This window comes from Mesoplodon mirus (assembly GCF_964341445.2).
Source record: "Mesoplodon mirus genome assembly, chromosome: 15".
NCBI lineage: Eukaryota > Metazoa > Chordata > Mammalia > Artiodactyla > Ziphiidae > Mesoplodon > Mesoplodon mirus.
The window spans coordinates 4,447,270-4,472,564 of NC_138991.1; the positions used below are offsets into that span (position 1 = coordinate 4,447,270).

Consider the following 25,295-nt stretch of genomic DNA (forward strand, 5'->3'; position numbering starts at 1 on the left):
CTGGGGGGTGAGCTAAAGGTGAAGTTGTTTGCACACCACGATTAGTACCCTCTTTAGAAACATCCATACGTCTGGGTAAAGAACAGGAGGAGATAAGGAGATATAAAATCCTGACAGGATAAGGGCGGGACGGGGGGATTTCCTGTAATATTATAATGTCATTTTAACAATAAGTATGACTTCTGGAAGAAAAAGGGAAAGGGGTCAGGGAAAGTATGGGGTGTGGATTCCCAGTCCTGTGGGCAGCGAAAGTGGGCGATTTGGCCCTGTGTGGGAGACCCTGAGTTCTAAGAGGGCATGGCCCCCTAGAAGGTAAAGATGTGCGTGCTGTCCAGGGGAGGCGGGGTGGGGGGGGAGAAACTGGCAAAGAAACCCATCAAATGAACAGACCAAAGCCCCGTTCCCCCAAAGCACAGAATGGCAGGATTGGTGTTAAAACTAAACTCCCAGGGACCCAGCACAGGATGAGACCGCAACCTGAGATATCCCCTGAAACCTGCGGCTTTTTTCCGTAGGGCTTTCCTACATTTCATCTAGAAAATTCTAAGTGATCCCACTTCCTGCGAGCATCCCAGACATTCTGAGCTCTCTGCTGACCTCTGGTGGGGGAGGAGCTCTACTGGCCCAGAAAAGGTGTTAGAAACTGGGCAGCGCACCTGCCCCGCTTTCCCAGGGACCCCAGCATCCAGAGGAACCCCCTTCCCCAGGGGGGCTTTGTTAACCTGCCTCGTCTAAGGTTCAGGGCTATAGGTTGGAAGGTGTGAGGAGGAAAAAGGTCAGAAAAGCTTTAAAGGAGCCCTAGGTGATTAGGAGCTTAAGAGAAGCATGTCGGAATAAAGTTTGTTGACTTAAAGAAGAGGATTTTACTGGCAGGGCGGGGGAAGCTTTTGCCCAAAGTTAATATATTTTATTCAGTCCCTTTGATTTTGTTCAACTATAAAAGAGGGAGGGAAGAGAAAGTATCTAAGAACGGTATAGGGAGGGGTAAGTTTCGTTGGAAAGGAATGAACTCCCATGATGGGACTTGGTAGGTCCTGGCATGGTAAGTTCACATGGCCCTTCTCAAATAGATGACCTCATGATTTTACAGCTGCTGCGGGGAGGGGAGGGGAGGTGGGGGAAGAAATGGCAAGGATGCCTGTTCTCTTCGGAACCAGGGAACCTGGCCCCAGACACCATCAGATCTCACCTCCCCTCCACTGGAAACTTGGCCTAAACAAGACAGAAGTGACCTTCCCCCAAGTCCAGGGTTGGGCCTGAGATGGAGGGTGCGGGTCCCATCCTTAGATGGAGAAGACTCTTCTTAGTAAGAATGCCCCTGAGTGCTCAGCGGGTTTGCAGCCCTGAGAGGTAGAGAAGGGTTGTAAAGGGGAGAAAATTAAAACTAGCTCTGAAATCTCAGAGACCCTCAAAAACCCAATGATGCTCCCATGAATGAAAAAACCATAAGGATTTACTCTCAGCCAGTATCTTCTCTATAAGACAGCACCGAGCATTCACCCCAAAGCCTACTCCCTCATTTCCCTGCATCTTCCCATATTGTCTCAAATGCTAACTCCTCCAGGAAGGCTCCCTGGGTTTCCCTGATGGAAAAAAGGACCTCAGCCCACCTCTGAATTTCTTTTCTAGCCCTTGATTGGGGTGAGAAAGAATGCCCCACTCTCCTCTGCATCCTGCAGAGATTATCCCAGGGATGGGTTCCCAGAAATTATTAATTATGTACCAAGGGGTAAAAGATAGGCCTAAAATTTCGTGTGTAAGCTGCCATTTTGAAAAGGATACTTTAAGAAAGAGAGAGTGAGTGTGTGGCGGGGCAGGGGGGTGGTTTGGCATACCAGTTCTACTAAAACCTTTAACAAGAGAATTAAAGAAGTTTTAAAGTGAGAAGGACATCCCTCCCATCTTTCAGATGAGAAAAACTGGGACCCAGAAGATAAAGCAATTTGCCCAAGGTCTCAGAAACTGGTTCCTAGAAGACGCAGGGCACACACACGGCCTAGGAATTTAGCGGTCATTGTGACAGTGTGTGTTCCTGCCCTGGCTAGGGTCTAACAGAGCCACTAGTTAAAAGGGACAGGATTGGGACTTCCCTGGTGGCGCAGTGGATAAGACTCTGCTGTGCTTCCAATGCAGGGAGCCTGGGTTCGATCTTTGGTCAGGGGACTAGATCCCACATGCATGCTGCAACTAAGAGTTCTTGTGCCACAACTAAGGAGCTGGCGAGCCGCAACTAAAGAGCCCATCTGCTGCAACTCAGACCTGGTGCAACCAAATAAAAATAAATAAATAAATAAATATTTAAAAAATAAATAAAAGGGACAGGGTTTGACCTCAGATATCAATTGTTCACTGGAACACCTTTAAAACTATCCCTGGGCCTTGGGGGAGGGAGCTGTGTCCCTGGGAAAGAGGATTAGGGGAGGGGCCGTGGAATTCTGCCTTCCGCACCAGCACACGGTGAATTTTGAAAAGCCAGGCTCTCAATAGTAAAAGCCGAGCGCCATCTGCCAGCCAGTTCTGAGCAGCCTTGCTTTATTTTATTGTCTCTACTTCTCAGCCCTTAAATAGTTGGTGTTCTCGTCTCTTTCCCTTAAAAAAAAAAAAAAAAAAAAAAAAGGTATTTCTTGCTCAGAAACCCCCTTAAAATAAGAATCTTATTATTTTTTTTAATTGCAAGAGAGAGAGAGAGAAAAAAAAGGGAAAGCAAGGAAAAAATGAGGGAATCTCTTAAGAGGCTGATTTCTGCTCCCCCATTTCTGAGCTGTGCGGACCTCTGGGGAGAATGGGACAGGGCATCCCGCTTTCTCCATCGAAGGCAGCCCTAGTGGTCTGTCTCCTGACCCTTTCTTCCTGGCAGAATGAAAGATCAGCGCCCAGCTTGGAGCCTGCCTTAATATCAAAAGTCAGACCCTATCTCTGGGGAATCAAGGTTCTAGGGCCAGAAAGAAAGAGGGAAGTGAGGCCTCTAACGTCTGGCAACTTAAGTCTCAGGATAAGATGTCTGCAAGGGTTTTGGATTTGTCCCTTGGGTCATTACCTCTTTCTACATAAAGGTGAACACAGAGAGACCCCCCCCCGGCTTTCTCTTGGACGGCCCACCAAATTTAAGTCCCTATCCTGACCATGGCAGAATCATCACGACATGGAGCCTTGTCGGTACTTTTAAGAGTCAAACTTTGGCCTTTTCTGGATGTCACCTGGCAAATTCATGGAATCCTTGAATAGAGCAGTGTAATCAACCAAGGTTCCGGAAATGAGAGCCCGCTAACATTTACCCAGTGTACTCTTTCCACGATCCTGGGCCCCTCTGCCCGCCCCCTCTACAATCAAGGCAACGTGGGGAGACAGCGAAGGATGATCACCACAAGCTCACCCCATCCCAACTGCCCAAGGACACAGATTTCCTGATAGCGCTCCAGAATGACCGGATCCCGTCGGAAAAAGGCCCAGAGACTTCCATTTGGAAAGGGGAACCCTCCATCAAGTGTCCATCTTAAAATCAGCCCTGGCCATTTGTTTGCAAAACAAAATGATCTAATACGCTTCCCTTTTAGCAGCTAAAAAGGAAGAAATGAAATCACCTAAGTGCTGAATTATAAATAGCTATTATTTTCTGGCAATCCAACTTTAAAAAATTTTCCCCTAACGTCTGGCATTTGTTTTTGGGTTCTGCCTGGAGCCTTCTAAGCATTTCCTTGGAAAGATGCTGCACTTGGTCCCAGGCAAAAAGTCAAAATCAACATTCAAAAAACATGCCTTGGGTAGTTTTGAGGATTCTGCAATAAGAAGATCTTAGTTAGGGGGCACTTCACTTAACTAAACTCGGAACCTATAAAAAATGATATTTTAAATTTAACATGTCCAATATATAATTTATCAAATTACCAATCAGTTTCCACCCTTTACCCTAAAGTAATCTTAACAGTAAAAGCAAAAGTCCAAGTTCATATAGGTGTCTGGAGTGGAGAGTGGGTTTTTTGTTTTGTTTTTCCTTCTAGACTTTGCAATTAACTTAAAGGCCACAAATTCCAAATTCTCTAAGGAAAAAGAAAAAAAAACTTTTTGAAAAAAAGTTAAATCTCTGATGAATCTGTAATAACTGTATTGGAAGATCAGAAGGGGGCAAAAATTTAAGTGTTTTAGGCTCAAAATATAATAAAGAAGCGATAAAGTCTCCTTCCATAAGGGATACTTGGGGGAGAGACTCGTTAGGGGCAAGCTGGGGGCCTAGACCACTATTTAAAAGTAAAATGATTTATTCAACTATACTTCAGTAAAAAAATTTTTTGTAAAAAGTAAAATTAAAAAATGATTTATTCCTGTTGTGATTATTCCAAGATATCGGTTATAGAATCTGCCCTAGGATGGGGTGGGGCAGGGTGCATCTACCATCTTATCAAAAACCAAGTGCAACTCTCTTGATCAGGAAATGTCCCTGGGTTCTTATTCCTGTTGGCACAAGTATGTTTTATTCCTAAAAGATCTTATTTTACCTTCCTCAGTACAGTCATTCAGAGGCATTCCTTCCACTGCCCCCTATCCCACCCCTACAGCTTCCTGCCTTGAAATATCAGTTGCTATAGGTTAGGGGGCACCTCCATTCAGTGGGCTGGTTCCCTGTGGTTGTGGGACTCAGGTGACCCAGTTAACAGGGCCCACGCCCATGGCAGGTGTGTACGCACTGCCAATCACAGGCTCCATTTGCGTTTTGTGGGACACATGCAAGGTGGGTCCCCAGCCATCCCAGAGCTGATATATGACCAGCAGCCATCTGAGTACCAGTCCTTAGTATCTTGGCCACCCTTCTTCCACGATGCACAGTGAATTAATTTATGCACATCAGACGGGGAGAATTCCCTGCTTGCTGCAGACAAAGGCCCCTAAAGAACCCCTAAGTGGTAGATGTGATCATTTAAGGGTTAAAGTCTATGTAAGCCCCGATTTATCCTGGCCCATTGATTAGCTATGGGACTGACTTGGTTAATCAGAGTATTAGACCGATTCATCATTTCCACCCTTTTCTATTCTATTTAGGGTCAGCTGGTGACTTTTTAGGTCACCTTCTTTTCAGAGATTTTTGGAAATTAGTTCTACCCCGGAATGTAGGATCACCAACACTGGCATAAACATTTCTGACTGGTTATTAGTAAGTGAACTCAACAGGCTTTCCTCTGAAGATAATTTTTTATTTTTAAGGTGTTCAAGTTCTGACCTGTATGATCTCTACCTTCCCCAGGACTATTTGATGTTGATAATGTAAGGGTAGTGGTTCTCAACTGGGGATGATCTCTGCCCCCCCACCCTCCACCCCAGGGGACACTTGGCAATGACTACAGGAAGTTTTGGTTGTCACACTGCGTATGTGGTGGTGCTTGGTCGGGGTAGGGTGTGTGTGTGTTGGGGGGGGGCGTCTAGTGGGTAGAGGTCAGAGAGGCTGCTACACACCCTACATTGCACAGGATGGTCCCCATGGCAACAGAACGCCTATGGAAGACCCCTTTGTTAGACAGAGCCCCCTGAAAATGCTAAAATCCCAGCACAGAGCCAGCAGGGAGAAGTCAGAGCTTAAACATAAAAGGCTAGGTCTGAGTAAAGCTCTGGGGCCTGTTAAATCCAGGCTTTGTCCTGGGGTGGGGTGGGAGGGTACAGTTGGAGTGGGACCCTCCTCTGCCTCTGCTGGCTCTCCCCTTCCCCTCTCATGTTCACTATAGATGTGACACCTTTCTTCTGCCTGTGCCGTCTCACCATCTAGTGGCCACCTGAAATATCAACTCACCTTCACCATCTCTGCGCCATTCTAGATTCAGTCATTTAAAAAATTCATACGGGGGGGGCAGTGGGTGGAAGGACCCCAAACGACGTATATGATTTTATTAATAAGTTAATTAAGCATCTTGTAGGCCTAACAGACCTCTATAGAGAACAGCTATAAGGAATTAAAATGAACCCTTTCTAGGATTTCAGCAGCCCACAAAGGCCAAAAACCTTGAGTTACCTTATGTAACCACAGAGAAGCAAGTAGCATCTACTTAAAAGGGGGTGTCCAAGTGGCCCCAGCAATTTAAGTAACTATATACTTCCTAAGTAACAGCCTATTCTCCACAGATTCGTTTTTCTTTTTCAAAGGTAACAATCAGCTACTTTTACAGCTAAAGAAACAGGCCTAGGCATGTGGTCCCCAAGGTCAGCAGGGTGCTGGGATGGACACTAGCTGAGATGTAGGACCTCGTTCCTATTTCCTTGGGCTGAGCCCTGGCAAGCAGCCCTTCTTGGCCCTGGACTCTATCACAATGCCTGATTTTAGTTTGTGTGCCTCATCATACGAATTATTCTTTCTTTGCAAAAATCCCACAGCTGCAAACTTACCTGCATGGAGGTTCCCTATAAAAAAAATCTCCAAGGTCATTTGCAAATTAGCAATCAGTTTGAGGCGAGGCAAAACTGTTCAAATAGGAAAGAGGAGAGAGGTACTCTGGTCTTTGGATTGAGGGGGAGAGTCAAGAGCTGGATAAATCGAGTTCTTTTTCCCTTAGAAGAATCGACACTCCGTGTTGACACGGAGCTCGTGAAAGCTTGACTGTGGCACTCCTTCAGAAGTGGGTACGAGAGATTTTTCCTTCCCATTATCAACTCATTAAAGGAAGTTTAAGGTACATACTCTGTCCCACACACCAAGTATGTGTGACAACTTCAGAAACATTGACTGACTCATAATAAATTCGGGATCCGATAACAATTTCCACCTTTAATACCTCTCTCCTCGCCCCAAATTGAATCATTAAGAAACATTTAGTAAGATCTAATGTTCAAGTTCTGTGGGCAGAACTCCAGGAGTCGAAATGCTCAGGAATTCTCCTGAGGTTTAACAAATTACCCTGCAATGCAACGTGGGATTTTCCTTCTAAGTAAGGACGGCAGAGGCGCACGCCCTTGATGTTCGCTGCTGTCAGACCAGTTACCTAACATCCTTCTCTATGACAGCCCCCAGTTGCTGTCTGGGTAAAACTACTCCAGTAATTCTGATTGGAGGGGGCTACACCTCTCAAGTGTTTGCTGTCTGTCAGAGAACAGAGCATCCCATATCTCAACTGAGCATGTGATGGTCAACAATCAGGAAAATTCAAACATGGCTTTTTGTGTGTGTATGTTGTTCCCTACCTTGTTCTTGGAGGTCTCCCCGTCTTCCATTCCCAGTGGCTGGCCTTCGTCACCATCTGGCTGTTGGGAAGGAAAACTAGAAACAATTTTTTTTTTTCATGTGTAATAAGCACAGAGCAGTCTGTGCTCAGGACCCCGGGCTCAACCACAGTATCAGTTGGTTTACAGATAGGAGCTAATAAAAAGAGGGGGAGAGGCAGAGGGGGCTGTGGGCTCTGAGAGGGGGGTGGGCGGCACTTTCTCAGGACAGGTAAAAAATAAGTTCCTGCCTCATCCTGTTGCACACCTAACAGTGACTCCACATGATCATACATTTGGCAAAGTGTCGTCAGTCTACGGCTTGGGTTGACCCTTATTTATAAAACGTGTACAAAGAGTGTACTCTGAAATGTCGAGACAGAAAGACAGGATGGGTGCCTGGGACTTTTAGAACTTTAGGTCTCATGGGGAATACAGAACACAAACAAAAAACAACAACCAGGGACTTCCCTGGCGGTCCAGTGGTTAAGACTCCACGCTTCCAATGCAAGGGGCATGGGTTCGATCCCTGGTTGGGGAACTAAGATCCCATATACTACATGGTATGGCCAAGAAAATATTAAAAACAAACAAACAAACAGAAAACACACACACACACACACACAAAAAAAACCTCACTTGGACCAGGGAGAGAGAAGTCCAGGCAGAAAAGTAAATTTCTAAAAATAATGGCTGCCATTTATCAGACACTTACATGTGCCAGGCCTGGGGTTCAAGGCTTCTCTCAATTTCTAGTATCTGGCCCCCAGTTTAGAGGAATTGAGGAAATCTTCCTCTGATTCTTCTGCAAACACCCCCTCCCCTCCCTTGGCCTACTCCAATGGCCAGTTTGTATCTGGGGCTTCCCACTAGCCTTCCTCAGTTTTATAAAGGTCACTTTGACTTGCTGACTCTTTAGCAGAATCCCAAAGAGAGAGACTCAGGCCCATCTTTCTCTCACTCCCTGAAGAGATGAGGCTCTTATGCCCAGGGTGACCACAGGCCAGAACAGGAATCTGATGGGACAAAGACCCTTTCAGGCTAATTCAATGAAATCTGTTGAGGTTGGTGTTAACAGGGCCAGAGTCTGGGTTCCTTTTACTGGGGGGCCACCAGAGCTGGAGAGGGTTAATTAGACTGACTTGACTAACTGTTTTAATTGCTGGTGGGAACCCTGTCACAGCAACTGGCCCTGCCCTTTCTGTTTTGAAAATTGCTACACTTGCAGAGGAATCCGATTTTGAAATGGACAACTGGTATGTTAATTTCACATTCCATTAGAAACCCCAGGAGGCACAAGGTGGGTCGCCTTGGCCACAGGTTAAAGAAACCAAGAAGTGTAGAGACCAGTTTTCATTGGCTATTTACATGCCTCCTAAAAGTCACTTAATGGAGAGGGATTTGGAGGGCCACTGTTTTGCTGGGGGTGAGGGGTATGTTTTATTTGGTGGGGAAATTAACTCTAAAACGAAGACACATGGTTGGGATGGAGAATTTCAAATCTAGTCAATTAGGTTACCGTCTCTAAAAAAGTTTTTTTTGTTGTTGTTTGGTTTTTTTTTTTGCTTAATACCAACCTTCCCCCATAAAAGTCAAAGGTGGTTTCCAAGATTATGTACTGACACTCACTAAGAAGCCCCGACTGAAAGGAAGGAATACTTTTTAAAAATAATCACTATGAAGAATATTGAGCAAGAGTTATTTTAATAGGGTCATTAGATCCAGGCCAGGAGATTCTAAACAGTCTATTACACTCAAACACTAATAATGGAGGGGCTATGCATAAAAGCAACTGTATTTTTAAATGAAGATGATAACGATTTTTTAGTGGAAACCTGAGTAAAGAAAAAAGCTTTAGACCTTGCTAAAGAACACTTCTGGGGGATTTTAAAAAGACTTTAAAGAAAACCTGCATTCAAAAAAAGAAGTCCAACAAACAAACAAAGACTGCAGTGTTGGCAGATGAATGACAGCAAATGTGGCAACAAAATATCACCACAGCAGTGACAGGTATCCCAGCAATGAGGAGGCTCACATTTCACGTACACTCAATGGACATTTATAACCAAGGATCTGTCTGGTTCTGGCTATAATTCAGGAGGCAGAAGACTGCGGGACACCTGTCATCTGACAAGGGATTTTAAGAGCACATAACGCACTTAACAATAATCACGCCTCACACTGAAATGACGCTTTATAACTTATTACCACATTTTGGGGGTGAGCACTGAATTAGAAACTTCTGATTCCTTCACTTACCTTGCAGTCTTTAAGCAAAAGTCCCTGACATTTAAACTCTGAGCTTTTGGTTTACTTGCCTATGAAATGGGGTCCCATCACATTTTTACTGCCCAAGGCTGTTGCAAAGGACAAATGTGACTGGATGAAAGGCTTTTAAAAATACAGTAAAAAAGTGCTATCATTATGCGTAATCATTACTCTTACAGGTTACTAATAATTCTGAAGGCAGTGAGGCTATCCCTCTCAAGCTGGGGGTGGGGAGAGTCAGGGGGTGGGAGGAATGTACAAGAAGGTGACAAGCCCCACTTTATTTTGCTTAATACCAGTTTTCCATGGTATATGTAACGTAGGCAAATGATAAAAATTAACATAGCTGTATAGAAAGGCATTTTTTTTTTGAGAAAAATCTAGGGAAATTGGATTTTAAAAGGCAAGGAAGAGACTTTTGGCCTGGTAAGCCATGCCCTTCCCACTGCACCAAACAGCTCAGTGGAGGCATTTTGAATACGGAAAAATGGCTGAATTAAAAATAAATAAAAAAGCAAAGCAAAGAAAAAGGGCACTCCAGCAGGATGAGATGGATGCCTCACTGTTGCACCTGGTGGCATAAATAAATTATCATATAATTAATTGAGATTCACTGTATAAATAAAGTGTCATGGCAGAATAGCCATTATTATATATAGCATTTGCCTGCACAATTTTAATAAATTCAGCAGCTACTAAGAAATTCTAGTCTGGCAGTCCCTTCAATTCTTAACAAAAATGAGGGAATCACCCAAATTAGGTTTCCAAAACATGTTTAAGCCACCAAAGTTATTCACAAAGGCAACAGAAACATGGTAATAAGTCTATTATTGGCTAGTGTTGAGTAAGAAAAAGGCTTCAACTTTTTAGCTATTCTAGAATTTCAGTCATGTTACTGATTGTCTCTCTATCTGTTTATCTATTTCTAACTATTTATCTACCTTTTTCCTTTTTAAGATTCCCTGTAATGTGGTTAAGCTGTTTGGGCATTAAAAATGGAGAGGGTATATACACAGAAACACATACAGCTTTAAAGCAACAGTTGAATCTGTATGTCACCAATTATCAAAGGATGGTCATTTGATCTTCCCTTTTCAGTGGTCAGCATATACGGATGTCTTGTTTTATATGTTAGGATTTAAATGTTAGTGAAAAGGCTTGTCCTAAATGGAAGTGGGTCTTCATTCTGCCTCCTCTCCCCCTCTGCAATCAGTAATTCAGACCCAGCGGGGTGACTCTCTTGTCACTTTGGCAAAATGAAACCTTGTCAGATTGCAGCCTGGCTCAACCAGCCACACTGCCACAGCAGGCAATCTGGCTTTCTGAATTCAGGTTCATGCTAGACAGGGCCCACGTTTCACTGGACTACACTGCATGCAAACGTGCTTGACCTGGGTGCAGGGCCAGGATGATGGCAGGGTGACCCCAGCTAATTTCCTTTACTTAAGGTGAATTTTTCCCCCTGCATATAAAACATGGGTAAGCAAGGGAAACTTCTAATATTCTTAAGGCTCAGCCCCAGACACGGACTGCTTGCTACAGAGTTGATGCGTGCATAATCTATGGTTTAAGGCTCCAGTCCTGATTTAAGTGGATGGTGCTCCCCACCCCCATCCCAAACTCCCAGAATAGGGGATTCAGGCCATGGAGCAAAGGAGAATTTAGTGAAGATCTGCTTGAAAGCGTCACTTCACAAATGAGGCAACTGAGGCCCCGGCATATGAGGGGCACTGGCCAATTAGGGGTCAAGTGCACACCGTCACTTGGCTCTCCTGTCTGCCCCCAATTATGGCCGCCTCCCCCATCACAGGTTTGCTACCCAGAGCTATGCTTGGGATATTGAAATGGGGCTCTTGTGGCAAAATCAGTTGTCTGCAGGAAAACAGAACGTTGTCGTTTGAGGCGCTGTGCCTTCCGCGCAGTTGAGGCATCTGAAATGTAAAAGTGTCTCCCTCCTGTATGTTTTTGGGGAAATGATGTCCGTATTTCCCTGGGTGGGCATAAATAGAATGACCATCACATTTAAAACTGTGATGCATAAGAGGCATATATCACAACAGCAAACAGTGATGCCCATAGGTCATTAACAGACACCATCACACATTATAAACTATTTAGCAAACGAACAGTAGCGCCACCTGAAAAGTTGTGATCTTGAAATCCCTTGAGAGGTCTTAGAGAATAAATAAAGAAATTAAGATTGTGGAGTTTCACATCTGGAATTTTCACTTAAGCCCCACATTTAGACCTTTGCTAATTGCTGCTTTGATTAGCTGTGGCACAAGAGTCAAGCTGTGGGGGGAGGAGGGAGGTCCTGGAGAGGGGAGAGGACCCTGAAAGCTGGCATAGGTGAAGGGAGAAGGAGGGGGAAGGCCAGGGCCACCAAAAGTAACCTTCCAATGAGATTATTAACTTTTTTTTAATGTTTCTGTATCCCAAGCCCATATGCAGAGGATCTTACCTTTGAGCCTCTTTGCCCCCAGCTAAAGCTGCTTGAAAAAATTCACATGCAAACATTTACATGTCTCACAGTTTTATCACATTTTGTCCACACACTTAAAATACACTGGAAGCATTTTTTTTAAAGTTTTATTTTAATTGCATTTCAAACACAAGATGGGCATTCCACTCCCAACGCATAACCCCTCTCTCTTTAAACCAAGCCCCTCCTACTGTATTCTGTAAAAGGGTAAATGATTGGCTTACCTCAGGCTCTTCCCTAGGAAGAAAAATGATTTCATATTTTTTAAACTTGGCCACGCCCCCCTCCCACCTCCCCAGCCCTTCCCCAGCCCCGTGTGGTTTGGGATCCGGGACTCGCCTACAGCGGGTTAAGTGGGGGGATTTTTCTCCCCCTCCTCCCTCCATCCCCCGCCAGGTGAGCAGAGTGTGTGCAGAATACCGAATTTCTGCGCGCAGTCCCGGACGCCCCAGATACCTGAGTGTCTGGTTTTTCAACCGTAAAGGCGGGAGGGTTGGGCGAACGAATGAGAAGTGAGGAAACGCTTAGCGCAAAGGGAGAAAAGAGAGAAAGACAGACAGAAAACAGGTTACGGAGGCCGGCCGGAGGCGGCCCCCTCCCCCCGCCCCAACATCCTGCCCAGCGTCTCCCGCTACCTTCTCGGGCGTTTTCGCGCCGCCCACTGCACAGCGCCAGCGCACAGGTACCACCCAAGTGTGCGAACACGGAAAGTTTTTGCCCGCGCAATGGCGCAAAACACAAGACAGCCCGTTCCCCGGTACAAGTACACAGTCGGCGGGTAATTTGGGGGTGCCAGGGGCGGGAATGGGAGAACGCTTGAGCATATCATGCACAGGCGGACACAATATGGACACCAACACACACCAACAACAAGCCGTCTTAGTCCAAGCAGCCGTGCCAGGCGAGGCGGGGACGCACCTCCAACAATGACCCCAACCCACCAACGGCCCCAGCCAGCCCAGCCTGAGCGACCCCGGAGCCCTCCCCTGCAGTTGCTGGCTCACCTGAAGCCCCAGCCTTTCTTGCCGTCCCCCACCCCACGACTCGGCGATGTCTTAAGGTCGCTGGCGCTGGTTTGTCCAGCTGGAAACGACCCTCAGTGTTGTACCGCACCACTTGTCTCCCTAAAGGGCATACACTTCCCCACCCAAGCCCACCCGAGGCCCCTCCCGCTCCCGGGGCAAAGTTAGGGCCCCTAGCTGGAACTTTCTGGCAGGCTCTTCCCGCCTTTGGCCAGACCCCCTCCTCCCGCCGCCGGGCCCCAAGCCCCACCGGGCAGCCCTGCCACCCGCTCCCGGGGCCCCCGGGCGGCCCTGCTCCCCACGGGCAGAGTCCGCCGCATTACCTAGAAGCAGCAGGCGGTGCGTACACATGTAGCCCATCTTCTCGTTCTGGAGCTGCTTGTCGATGAGCTTGCTGCGTTTCTTCTCTGCGCGCTTCTGGGCGCGCTTCTCCATGCTCTCCTTGCGGGTCTGTCTGCGCTTCTCCGCCAGGGCAACCTTCTTGACCTTGGGGCTGAGGGAGCCTCTGGACTGGGGGCTCTCGGATCGGCAGAAGCAGCCTCCGAAGGCCTGAACGAGGAAGTTGAGGAGCAAGTTGCGCCGGGTCTTTCGGCGGCGGCGGTTTCGCCTGGACTGAAACCAGCGGCGGCATCCGAAGGTCCCATCGTCGGATTCGTCTCCGCTGTCGCTGCTGACCGATATTTCGTCGTCGTCGTCGTCGCCGCGGTAGCAGCTGCGCTCGGACCTGCCCCGCCAGGCATATGCGCGAGGAGGCTGCGGAGTAGGCGGATCGGCAGCCTGGATCTCGGGGCTGGGGGGTCTAAGGAAACTGATTTTGGGTCGGGCTCCAGAGGCTGGGGTTGCGCAGGCGGCGGGAGCGGCCCGGGCGACAGGAGCATCAGGGGCGGCAGGGGCTGCCCCGGCGGCTGGAGTGTCAGGGCCGGCAGGGGCTGCCCCGGCGGCTGGCGTGTCAGGGGCTGCTCCGGCGGCAGGGGCTCCGTCTCCGTGATCGGGGACTTTGCCTCTCTCCGCGGCAGCGGTGGCTGAGCCTCCTTCCATCTCGGCTGTTTCTCCCTCACCTGGGGGTCTCTCTCCCTCTGCTTGCTCTCTCTTAACTGGGGCTCGGGAGACCTCGATGGGCGGGCCGTCAAGCGCGACTGGGGGGCTGTCCACGTTGACGGGAGCGTCGTCGACCCCAACGGGGGCGCTGCCAATCTCGCGCGGGGGTCCGGAGATCTCCATCGGGGGGCTGTTGCCCGCGAAGTGTGGAGGAGGTCTGACAGCCTCTCGAGATGGGCTGCCGATGATGCCTGGGACCCAGAGGGGGGGCTCGTTCGCGGCGGGAGCGAGGAGGACCGCACTCGGGGCCGCAACTGCCGCGATCGGGTTGCCGCCAAGGCCGTCGATTTGCGGGATAGCTCGGGGGAGCCCAGGGGGTGGGCTGTCGTCCCCAAAGGCTGCTCCATCAAACTCAAATGGCACATCCTCCTCAGGGGGAGGGCTGCATCCTCCTCTGAAGCCTGCGTTTGCAGGTCTGAGGGCTCGGGGCTCCTCGGGAGGAGCCCTGAAGACCCCCGCACCTGGGCCTCCTGGAGCGAGGTCTGAGACCTGCAAGAGAGGTTGGTTGCAGCCTCCCTGGGCAGGCTGCTCAAACTCAAAGGGCATGGCTTCTTCGGGAGGAGGGCTGTAGCTTCCCAGGCTTGGCCTGGCCTCACCGAAGGCTCCGGGCTCCATGACCGGTGGGCTGAAGGCTTCAAGGCCTGCATGGGCCCCAGTGGTGTCTCCAGGGTGCTCCAGGGTAGGCCAGAAGCCTCCCAAGCTGGACTGCTCGACCTCGAAGGGCATGGCTTCTTCAGGAGGTGGGCTGTAGCCTCCATGGGCTCCGGCTTCCCTGATGGCCTGGCTGAGGCCCTGCAACTTGGGCCTGGAGACTTCTGGGGGTCCGCAGGCCTCGCCTTCAATCTCGACGGGGACGGGCTCGCTGTGAGGCGGTGGGGTCTCCATCTCTTCGGCTGCGCCAGGCCCAGCACCGGGGGCAGCTGCCCCTGGGGCCTCCAAAGGTGGTTGCTCGGGCTGTTCGCCGAGTTCAAGGGGGATATTGCGTTGTCCTGACATATTATTGCCGTCGAGGCAGTTGCGCACGCCCATAACACGGTGGCGGCTTCTTAAAATAAACTTGGGGCCCCGTAAGACGGAGCACCCGGCCGAACTAGGGTGAAAAAAATATTTTCAAAAAAAAAAAAAAAATCAAAGTACCAGCTGGAAAGTTCTCCAACCGCACTTTCTAACCCTAGTGAGGTCTAGGGGTTCAGGACCTCAAACCCCAGACCATGGCAGAAGCAAGTCTATTGTTGCTGGTTGAGTCTTGGCTCCTTTCTGGCCACTTTTTATCCCCTCAGGCTGCCCCTGGCCCCCCCTTTGGCCTGCCTCGTCCCCTCCTCTCTCTTTCTCTCAGCTCCAGGCCAGCCCCGCCTGCTTGGATCAGAGGAGCGCGCCGATTCGGTCCGAAAATCGCTCGTAGTGCTCTTTCTCTGCCACCAGGGGACGCCAGCCCCGGCCGAGGTGGCTCTGGGAGCCGGCTCCGGGAGCCGGGAGCCCCGGACTTTGGGTAAGGGGGCTGATGAGCGCAGGCCTCGCAGGGACGTTTTGGCTCCTTCCAGTCCTCTCCCTGACTGATTTGGAGTCTTTCTCCTCTCTTCTCCCCTGGCCAGAGAGAGAGCTCTCCTGCGTTGCGGGACACGTGATGCAAGACGTGGGCCCCGGGCTGCTTGAGCGCAGGAGCTGAAACCCTCCCTCCCAGACCCAACAGACTCTCCTCGAGGGGAGGGGGGACTGCAGGAGTGTTTCATAACCCCAAATTACCCCTGAACCCCTGAGCCCCAGCCCCCAGCCCTGGACAGCCTCGGATCCTGCCCAGGTCTGGAGCGCAAGGCTTTGGGCGTGTGGGAAGGGGGTGCAGGCGCGCGCGGGGATGCGACAGGTGGTCGTGAGCCCACCGGCGGAGCAGGCAGGAGGCGAGGGGCAAGGGGTGCCGAGTGTGAGCACGCAATTTGTTTTAAAATGTGTTGGGGTACTTCCCATCGCTTCTGCAGTTTTTGTTTGCCGGTTGCCGACGCTGGCTCCTATAAAGCACCTCTATGTCCCCCATCCCCACCACACTCTGGGGTCTCAGCAGTGGCTTGCGGTGGCGCAGGCAGGGTTCCTCCCCATTTATGGGGACTATGATAAATACGGGGGAATAAGAGGGTCTCGGGCATCTACCACCGAGACTCTCTAAGCGGTAGCTGCCGCGGCACGGAACGGGGGGGCGGGCATGGGACGCACACAGGGACCCCACAGACTGTAGGCCCCAGAGTTCCGGGGGTCCTACTGTGCGGGGGGAAGGGCTAAATGGAATTTCAGTTGAAATTTATGGCCGGTTTAGGGTGGTCTCAGAAACTGAAAAACCCCATGCGCACCAAATCCAAAAATACACACCGTGCCGCGCGGGCAGCTGCGGCCGCGGTGCGCTGCTCCCCGCCTCGGGTACCGGCTGCGGGGTTGGTCAGTCTGCTCCTCTAGCCCCTCTCTAGCCCTCTTCCAGCCCCCTTCCAGTCCTCCTGCTCTCGCTGTGGGTCTCCCAGAGCAGTTGCTTTACTTTTCCAGTGCTTGAGCCCGCTGAGGAGGCACAAAGTCCGGCCACAAATCCGGCAGTCGCCCGGCTGCATTCCCGTCGCCGTAGCGCGTGGTGGGCTCCGAGCCGGCGGGGATCAATGCCCACACCACCTGGGTGGGCTCGCGCGTGCATGCACACTGATCTGGGTTTGGGGTCGGCGAAATCTGGCTTTGAGCCCCGGGAAAAATTTGCTGTTTGCAGTTCGCGTAAGACCCGGGACTCGGGCATCGTATCTGTCTCGCCAGTGGGTGACAGGGACCTGTGAGCCACTTTTAGGTGGAAGGCAGCTGGGCAAGAGTCAGGTGGTCGCCTGGCCTTAGGGCGGGGGGAGGGGTGGCGGGATGCGGCAAGCGGGGCGCATCGCCGGGATCGCATTGCCTGGATCGCTGTATCTGCCAGCCGCAGTCGAGCGAACCACGTACGCACGCACGCTCCAACCTCGTGAAACCTAACGCAACCCTCTTCAAACGAGGGGGTCACAGCCAGAGCGCCTCACTGCCCCCGCACGCGGCCGCGCTGCGAGGAGGAAGCTGACCAAGTTGGACCCCGGGTAACGTGTGGAGCCTCCCCAAGGGCGTCTCCTCTCGGCTCTTCGGGTCTACACACTTCCAAGTGCCAGCAATGAACTTTGGTTCAAACTTTGGACAACTATCCCCACGCGCAACGGCTCAACCTTTTGGGCATCCACTGAATGGGCCAACTGGCTCGCAACAGTCAACTCGCTCCCCTCCGACCCCAGCGCTGGGTCGGCCATTGGGCTGGGGTCACGCCAATCAAGGCTGCTTGGCGAATGAGCGGGGGGCGTTGGACCGGAAACCGGATATGAGTGGGAGGTCCAATAGGGGGCGCCGCGTTGGAACGCCCTAAGAGGTTATGCGGCCGGGGTGGTTAGAAGCGCATTGGTGGGCGGGCGTATGGCGGCCAGGCCTGGGCCGCCACGAGGCTGGGTGGCGCCGTGGGGTCGCTCTTCCTGGTGCCCCAAGTCACCAAGGCTGAAAGGGGAGGTGAGGGCTCTCAGGGACCAACCCTTGTTCTCGATGATGGCGGTGGGCGAACCCACCTAACAGGGATCCGCCGCCGGGGTGAGGCGAGGAGCAGGCTTTCCAGGGCCTGGAGGTAGAGGGCCCAGACCCTGAGGACAGGGGCTCACTGCCCCGCTGCAGAGGAGCGGCCCCAGATGGATAAGGAGTTGAGGTCGCGGGGGTGCTGAGCCCTGCCGAAGTGGAAGGTTAGTAGATATCGCGGTTTGGAGCCTCAGGGAGGCCACGATGGGGGCCCCAGAGGGACGGTTTGCTCTCGCCAGGCCCCGCGCGCCGCCCACGTCAGCAAGGAATGGGCACAGGGTCTCTGTTCTACATCCTCATGAGCCGGTAGCATCCTGGTTGTTTGCCAGGAGAGCACAGGCATTGGCGGATACAGATTGAGCAGACCGCAGGCCTTCCTCGCAGAGGCTAAGCAACATAAAAACGGAAGAAAAGACCTGCAACTGGGGGGACCTTGTTGGAGAAAATAGTTTCACGTGGGCCTCTATGGAGGAATAGATGTCTAGGCTGTGAACAGAAGGGGGGGATGGGCGGCGTTGGCCTACCACGAACAAAGATCCAACAGTGGGAAACGTGGCACATGGCTGGGTAAAGAGAACAGGCCACCTTGCCGGGTCTGGGAGGGCCAGTGGGAGAGAGAGGCAGGAAAAATTGGGTAGGATTTCTCAGGGCAGGCAGTTTTGAGGCTCTTTTGGTAGGAAATGGAAGAGATACTGAATTTTTTTTTTTGGTCCTGCAAGTGAGGATTTGAGCCTAGTTTTAGGACAGGTTTGAGGCAGTGTGGAGGATGGTCCTGTTGAAGAGAACAAAGGAGGCTGTGTCTGGTCATGACCTTTAAGGGAGCGAGAACCACGCACAGGGAAGGAAGCAGGAGAGCTGGAGGGAGGGACTCAAAAGAGGGATCCCAGAGGACCCTCTAGCGACTTATGTGCGACGCACAAAGGGTGGCGGAGTCAAGTCTGGCGCCTGGATGATGGGACACCTGTGGGATAGGGACGCTGTGGAGGATCTGGAGAGAAGCTGGCATGGTGGTGGAGCCAGTCTGGTTTTAGACATGGCAGAGGGGGAGGAAGGATGTACAGTCTGGGTGGAGATTTTCTTCTGCTTGTTATTTAGGAGGAGGGGACCGAAGTTTAGAAGGAAGGTAAAGACCCCGAATTCAGAGGGACAGTGATCCTTCTTAGGATATGAAATCACTGGATCAGATAAAACCTTCAAGGGGAGAAATATGTTTGGTGATAGAAGCTCAAACACCTGGAGCACCGGAGAAGAAAAGGGGGGACATTACAGGAGAGAGCAGCGGGCCTAGGACGGGATGGGTGGGAGTACGCCAGAGGGAAGAATTTAAGAATTGGTCAACAGATCTCATCTCGATGGTGGTTTCTTAGCCTCTGCACTGGTGACATCTGGGGCCAGGTAATTCTTTGCTCTGGTGACTGTCCTGGGCACTGAAGGACGCCTAGCAGCATCCCTAGCCTCTACTCACTAGATGCCAGTAGCATCCCCTTAGTTGTAGCACCCAAAAATGTCTCTAAATTTTGTCAAACGTCCCGAGAGGCAAAATCGCCCCCAATTGAAACTGCCCCACTGCTGTGGGCTGAGAAAGGACCCTTAGACTTGAATAGGAACTGCCTTTAACAGTTAAAGATAAGTTGGACCAAGGAGAAGAAATTCCAGCATTTAACTCCAGTGTTCCCCTTTTTGTCCACTCTTTTCTCTAGTTACTGGCTACCAGAATCTGAAAACCCCAAATCACTTGGATGAGTGGGGATCAGAGCTGAAACTCCACCACAGATCAGCAGTGGGACCTGAGAGTCTGCAGCAATGTGGCTGATGTTTGAAAGGCAGCTGGGTAGCCTGACCACAGGGACCCGAAGAACGGGTATGGTAAGAGCTGGGGGTGATCAGCTGGTGGGCTGACTGGGGGCCACCCTGATGGGTGGGACTGTGTGGTGAGCCCATTCAGGGCTGGCGATCTTGGCTAAGACAGAAATGTGGCCTTCACCTGGATGGAGATGGCCAGAGGGCACAGTTTTTAGGATCTGCCATTGTAATTTTATCATCGCAAAGTATCTGGGGCATAGATTTCCAATTTTGGATGGATTTCTATCGGGGAAGAGGTAAATCTTTTCTAGGAATGAGCAGGAAGGGGGAAGAAAGTTAGTTAATGGGTTCACGCAGCCCAGGAAGAGGAAGGCAAGATAGGCTGGTCAGGGTGCCTGAAGGAAGGCTGAGCTGGGGTGAAGCTGCGGGCCAGGGTCTGGACCCTACCTGACAGGGAGTGTGCGAGGGGCTGCAAGTGAGATGAGGTGTCCGTGAGAGGAGGAGAGGATTGGCTCTCAGTATCCAGGTGAAAGGTTCTTGAAAATTATAATATATTCTCAGCTACTTGAAAAGGATAGCTTTTCTCTACTTGATGCATTAAGAAAGGATGGGAAAATTACTCATGTTTCAGTTAAATGCTGCACTTCTAAGGAAAGTCAGTCTGTTCAGACCAGACGGCCCAGGTGCCACAGGTAGCAATCGGCTGGCTTTTTGTAAAGAGGTAACCCCAAATGGAAAGACGGTATTTCTTAACCGTTGACTCTGAACGGCACCAGTGCCACCTGCAGGGATGTGGCCCCCTTCCTTGGTGGCTCCACACGACTCCCTGGGCCTCCCCAACTCCATCTTGCACTATATTGACGCCTCCATGGCAGCACACGTCATAATCAGTGAACGATTGTCAGGGTACTTAGGTTCGGGGACTCTTACTCATTGCCCGAGGCACAAGGCCCATCCATTTAAGTAGCTGCCTGCCAGCTTTCTTTTTTAGTTCATCCCTGTATTCAAGAAAGAGAAAGAAATATGGAAGAGGGTCCCTTGAGATGGGGGTGGTAGGCAAGAGAGAAGAGAGCAGAAACCAGGAAAACATGATCTTTGGCGGTGGCATTTCCTCCTAGCAGGGGGCTGGGTGGGGGGCAGTTTGCAGAAGAGCATTCTCTGCAGCCCCCTCGAGTCACTAGCTGGCAGTGGGTTACTTTCAAATGAGGAGGAGAATCTTTCCACCAGTTGTGAGGAAAAGGCAAAAGCAGAAAGGGGAGGACAAAGGGAAGCGAATTCAGGCAGCGATTATGTTTCTCAGCCTCCCGGTGACAAATGTTTTCTGAGTGCTGACCGAGTAGCAATAAGACTTTGAAGCTGTTCAATTAATTACTGTTGAGTTAGGACTCGCCGCGCCCATCCTTCTACCTTTCAGCATCTCCTCTGCCAGCCACCGCCGGTGGAGGCGGCAGCAGCCTACTGCTGTGTGCAGAAGGGTCTGCGTGCCCGGGCTGTTCAGGTAAATGCTAGGTGCAAGGAAAATGCCTCAAATGGATGAGGGTTAGGAGCAGATGCAGGGCTGATGGTACAAGACAGTGGCAGCCAGATGTATGAGAAGACTTGATCTGCTCAGAGTAAAAAGCCCCAGCCTGGAGCCCCAGGGGCCAAGAGTTCCCACTATGAATTCAGACCCCTTCGTTCAGCCCACTAGCTGTACTCAGCAGCCCTCATCTTGGACCGGCCACCCGGGTCTGCAGCCAGACCCGCAGGCATCTGACCCCCTGCGTTTGTAGGGTGGGTCCAGACATTCTCCAGTCACCTGGATGAAGATGTGGACTCCAGGCTGGCAGGTGATGCAGCAGGGTATTTCAGGGGGAGAAGTGGTGGTTCCAGTGCCACCCCGGGAAGGGGACTGAGAGAGAGGGGGCAAGAGTGGGGGGCTGGGATGGCGGGAGGGAATCCCGGAAGAGAAATTTGGCTTTAGTGGAAGCTCTGTTTGAAAGTTTGGTAATTCATGGTGGAAATTCCAGGCACCCCGGGTGATTCTTGGCATCATGATTTGAATTTAAGGGGAATGGTATATTTCACCTTCGCGCACGACCTCAATTACCCAGAGCGAAGTTTCCTAATGAAATCTAACAGACAGCAACATAAGCCAGGGCACTCAGAAGCCGGCTCTCGCGTCGGGGAGGAGAAACTTGTCTTCTTCAGCGGGGGCGGGGTGGGGGAGTCTTTGGCCCTGCACCCCTCACACCCCCTCAAGTCTGAGATTCGGGGACTCTCCCTGAACCAGAATCCAAGACTTAGGATCTGAGCCACATAAAGCAAGATTTCCTAGGCTGTGAATCTTTCCATTTAGTTGAAGCAGCTGAGGTATGTGTATGACAACTCTACCGCCCCTATGAAATCGAAATTTCTGGGCCAGGCCTGTAAGAGATGCTCAGAGGGACAGTGATGTTAAGGGTGACTAACCTGAGAGCCCCATTAGCGGCCATCCCTTGTCATCCTTGGCTGTGAAAGATGCTCTTCCTAATGCTAAGCTGACGTTGCCCCTGCTGCCACCACGTATTTGAAGACTGCCATGGAGTCTCCCCTGAACCTTTTTCTCCTCCAATCTCTTGCTTCAACCTGTTCTTTCTAGCCCTAACATTTATAGGCTTTGTGATCCCCATCTCCAGACCGCATCTTTTCCGTGTCAGGTGTCTTGTCTCCCTCTTTCCTTTTTCCTGTGATTCCCCCAAACCTTCTTTTCCTTTTGTCGTCCTCACATCTACCCCCCCATCACAGCCACCACCTGCCCTCTGTCCATGAAGCCTCCTCTAGCTATGGCCCAATAGCTGTGCCCCCCTGGCTAACTGGCCACGTGCTCAGACTAAAATAAGCCCATAGAATAAAAACAGGCCGTGTCCACACGTGAAGCTGCCTTTCCGGTTCTACCCTGGAATAGGGAGTTGGGGGAGTGGGTTCCACGGCGCCAGCTCCTCCCAGGTGTCCCGCATCAACTGGCTGAGTGCTGTCAGCAGGTGATGGTGGCCCCGCACTGCAGACTCTTGGCCTTGGGAGAACTAAGTCACTAGGCTGTTTACTCTGGCTTCTCTGCCATGTGAATTAACTAGGCACTAGCACCAGTATCGGTACCAGGGGGCTTGGGGGAAAAACCATGAGATGTAAGAAAGAGAAAACAAACATCAGTAAAATTCACCTTATATATATCCTTTTAATATGTAGCCCCCAAAAAGTTTAAAATACAAAACAAAAACGGGATGTTAAATCACTTAATTTGACATAAACCAGTTTTTTTAAACATTTGCTTTCTTTATCTCATGCATTTGCAGCAGAGGCAAGATTGGTTTGGGGGGAGTGCAAAAAAAACCTTAGCGATTACCAGATCCCGCAGTACAGAAACATAGACGGTATGTCTCTGTATCTGTGGTATTCACATTTCATGGCCGAGGACTAATTAAGAAAAAGATGTCTGAAGAAGCTCCTGGGAGGGAGTGATAGAGAAAAAAAAATACAAAGGTTGAGAAAACTGGTTTATCCTAACTAGCTGCAGCCTCTGGGCCATTTTTTCAGGTCTCACCTAATCAGGGCACTTGAAAGTGTTACCAAAGAATATATTCAGGACTTCCCTGGTGGCGCAGTGGTTGAGAGTCCGCCTGCCGATGCAGGGGACACGGGTTCGTGCCCCGGTCCGGGAAGATCCCACATGCCGCGGAGCGGCTGGGCCCGTGAGCCATGGCCGCTGAGCCTGTGCGTCCGGAGCCTGTGCTCCGCAACGGGAGAGGCCACAACAGTGAGAGGCCCGTGTACTGCCAAAAAAAAAAAAAAAAAAAAAAAGAATATATTCAACACCTGTGGTCAGTTAAGCAGCAGGGCTGTTAAGTTTGCTCTCTCCCAAAGCGGCCAGCATCTCCAGGCTGCAGTGCTCAGGGCCAGGCTGGCTCCAGTGCTCCCTGCCCCGACCCTGAGATCTGGTAGAGCAGGTGGGAAAACGAGCACACCTAAGACAAACACTTAAGCATCTGCTCTTGAGGAGGCCATTTCCCCCCCCTGGTTAGTAATAGGACACAGTGGAATTCTGAATTCTCTAACCTGCCTGCTTGCTTGCTTATTTATTTACTTATTTATCATTTATTTATTTCTAACTGGCCTCGAAACCATTTTTGCCCCCAGTTCAAAACCAGATTTGGGAAAATCAAATTAGATCAACACAAAATGGATTTCTTCACAACTGGTGCTTTTATTCTATCAACCTTTAACGTTCGGGGTGGGGGCTCCTTTAGCATTAAAATCATTGGTATGAGTCAAATTGGGCAACTCTGGGCTTCTTAATCAACCTCCAAGTGTTGGGAGCAGAAAGGGATGCTAGGACCATCCCTTCAGCTACTTCATTTTCCACCTGAAGAAACTGAGGCAGAGGCCACTGGGTCTGACCTGAGGCTGCTGCGCAGGGCCAGGGTGAGAAGAGCCTGAGGTCTTAGATCCTGCTGCCCACTTCTGGGGCATCAGGATTTAGAAAATAGCGTCATTAATGTCAAACCCGCAGAGCAGGACGAGGAATTCCATCCCTCATTCTGGAACATGGGGATTAAAGATGTAATCTGAGAATCTCATTCCCCCTTTGCTGGACAATTTTTAAGAGAAGAGCAGCACCTGAGCTGGCGTATGACATCACTCTGGAAGCTTAATTTGATTCTAGTGATTGGCTGTTAAAGAGACATACTTTCCCAAACACCAAAGTTTCTGCTCAGTTTCCTCTCGACAGCCTCCCTTTACATGAAGAGCAGTAATAATACAGACAAATTAAGTAAAATCCATGCAGGTTATTTAAAACAAACAAAAAACAATCCTTACCAACGCTGAAGTTTCAGCTTTCTTTCTCATTAAACCCTCTATCACAGCTGCTAAAAATGAGGGCTGAAGGGTAAAGGGCTGATAGCAATTCCAGGGGGAAAAAGTTTCTAGTGCGTTAAAGAAACATCATCTTAAAACAATTCCAAACTTTAAAGTTCCCAATTCCTGAATTCTGATAAACAGATTAAAAGTCTTGTTTGCCAAACCTCAGAAGTAAACCTACACCAGATTGTTGACACCACACAGTATTTGAACACTGCTGCATGACTTTCCAACTCAAAAAGTTCAGTTAAAAGAGCACCTTTGTCCAAGAAAAAGCACATTTCTATTAAGCAAATGATTAATGTCACAAAACTAAAAATCCTGAGTATCAGAGCATACAATTGAAGTAGCTTTATTTAACTAGCTTTACCCTCCTTCCCCTCCTCTTCCTCTTTCTCTCCAATTGAAACCTTAAAACTGGCTGGTAATTCACCCCAGTGGTCAACTCTTAAGGTCTGCTTTTTCTGAGACAATTTCCTAAGTTGCAAGGGCAAGTAAGCCCATTCAAATGCTAACACCCCAGTTGAGCAGGGCGAGACAAAGAGCTTGTTGGGAGACTAGTGAGTTGGGAATGCTAGGAAAACTTGCCAGAAATGCCTCTAGAAAAGAGAGGCAGCTAAACACCAGTGCCTTATGCAGAAAGAGTGTTTTTTTTTTTTGAAGCGTCTCTGTAGCAAAACCCCCTCTCCATGGAGTGAGTCCTGGTCAGAGGGGTTTGGTACACGCAGTTGTTTTGGATGCGCCTAATGACTCTTCCACCCTGGAATCATGATGGAAGGAGAGGGGGTGGGGGAGGGGAACTGAGTGGGTGAGGGCTGTGGGGGTGGGTAACAGGTTTTCACAATCAGGTAGTTTATGGAGGAGCGTCTGAAAGATGGCAAACTGTGTTCCTACATGCCCCCCCCACGCCCCGCAACAACTAACCTGGTATATTGGTTACAGTTAAGAAAGACAGCCTCTCCATATGC

At 50.2% G+C, this 25,295-nt stretch overlaps 1 protein-coding gene across 1 annotated transcript in view; it reads right to left on the minus strand.

The window, feature by feature from the left end:
- GNAS (GNAS complex locus) overlaps positions 1 to 15,090 on the minus strand; it is a 53,762-nt gene extending 38,672 nt beyond the window's left edge. The window contains exon 1 of the mRNA XM_082645535.1: positions 13,272 to 15,090. Coding sequence (XP_082501661.1) covers positions 13,272 to 15,075 — 1,804 coding nt within the window. The 5' untranslated portion in view covers positions 15,076 to 15,090. The remainder of the gene's footprint in view (positions 1 to 13,271) is intronic.
- Positions 15,091 to 25,295: the final 10,205 nt, after the last annotated feature.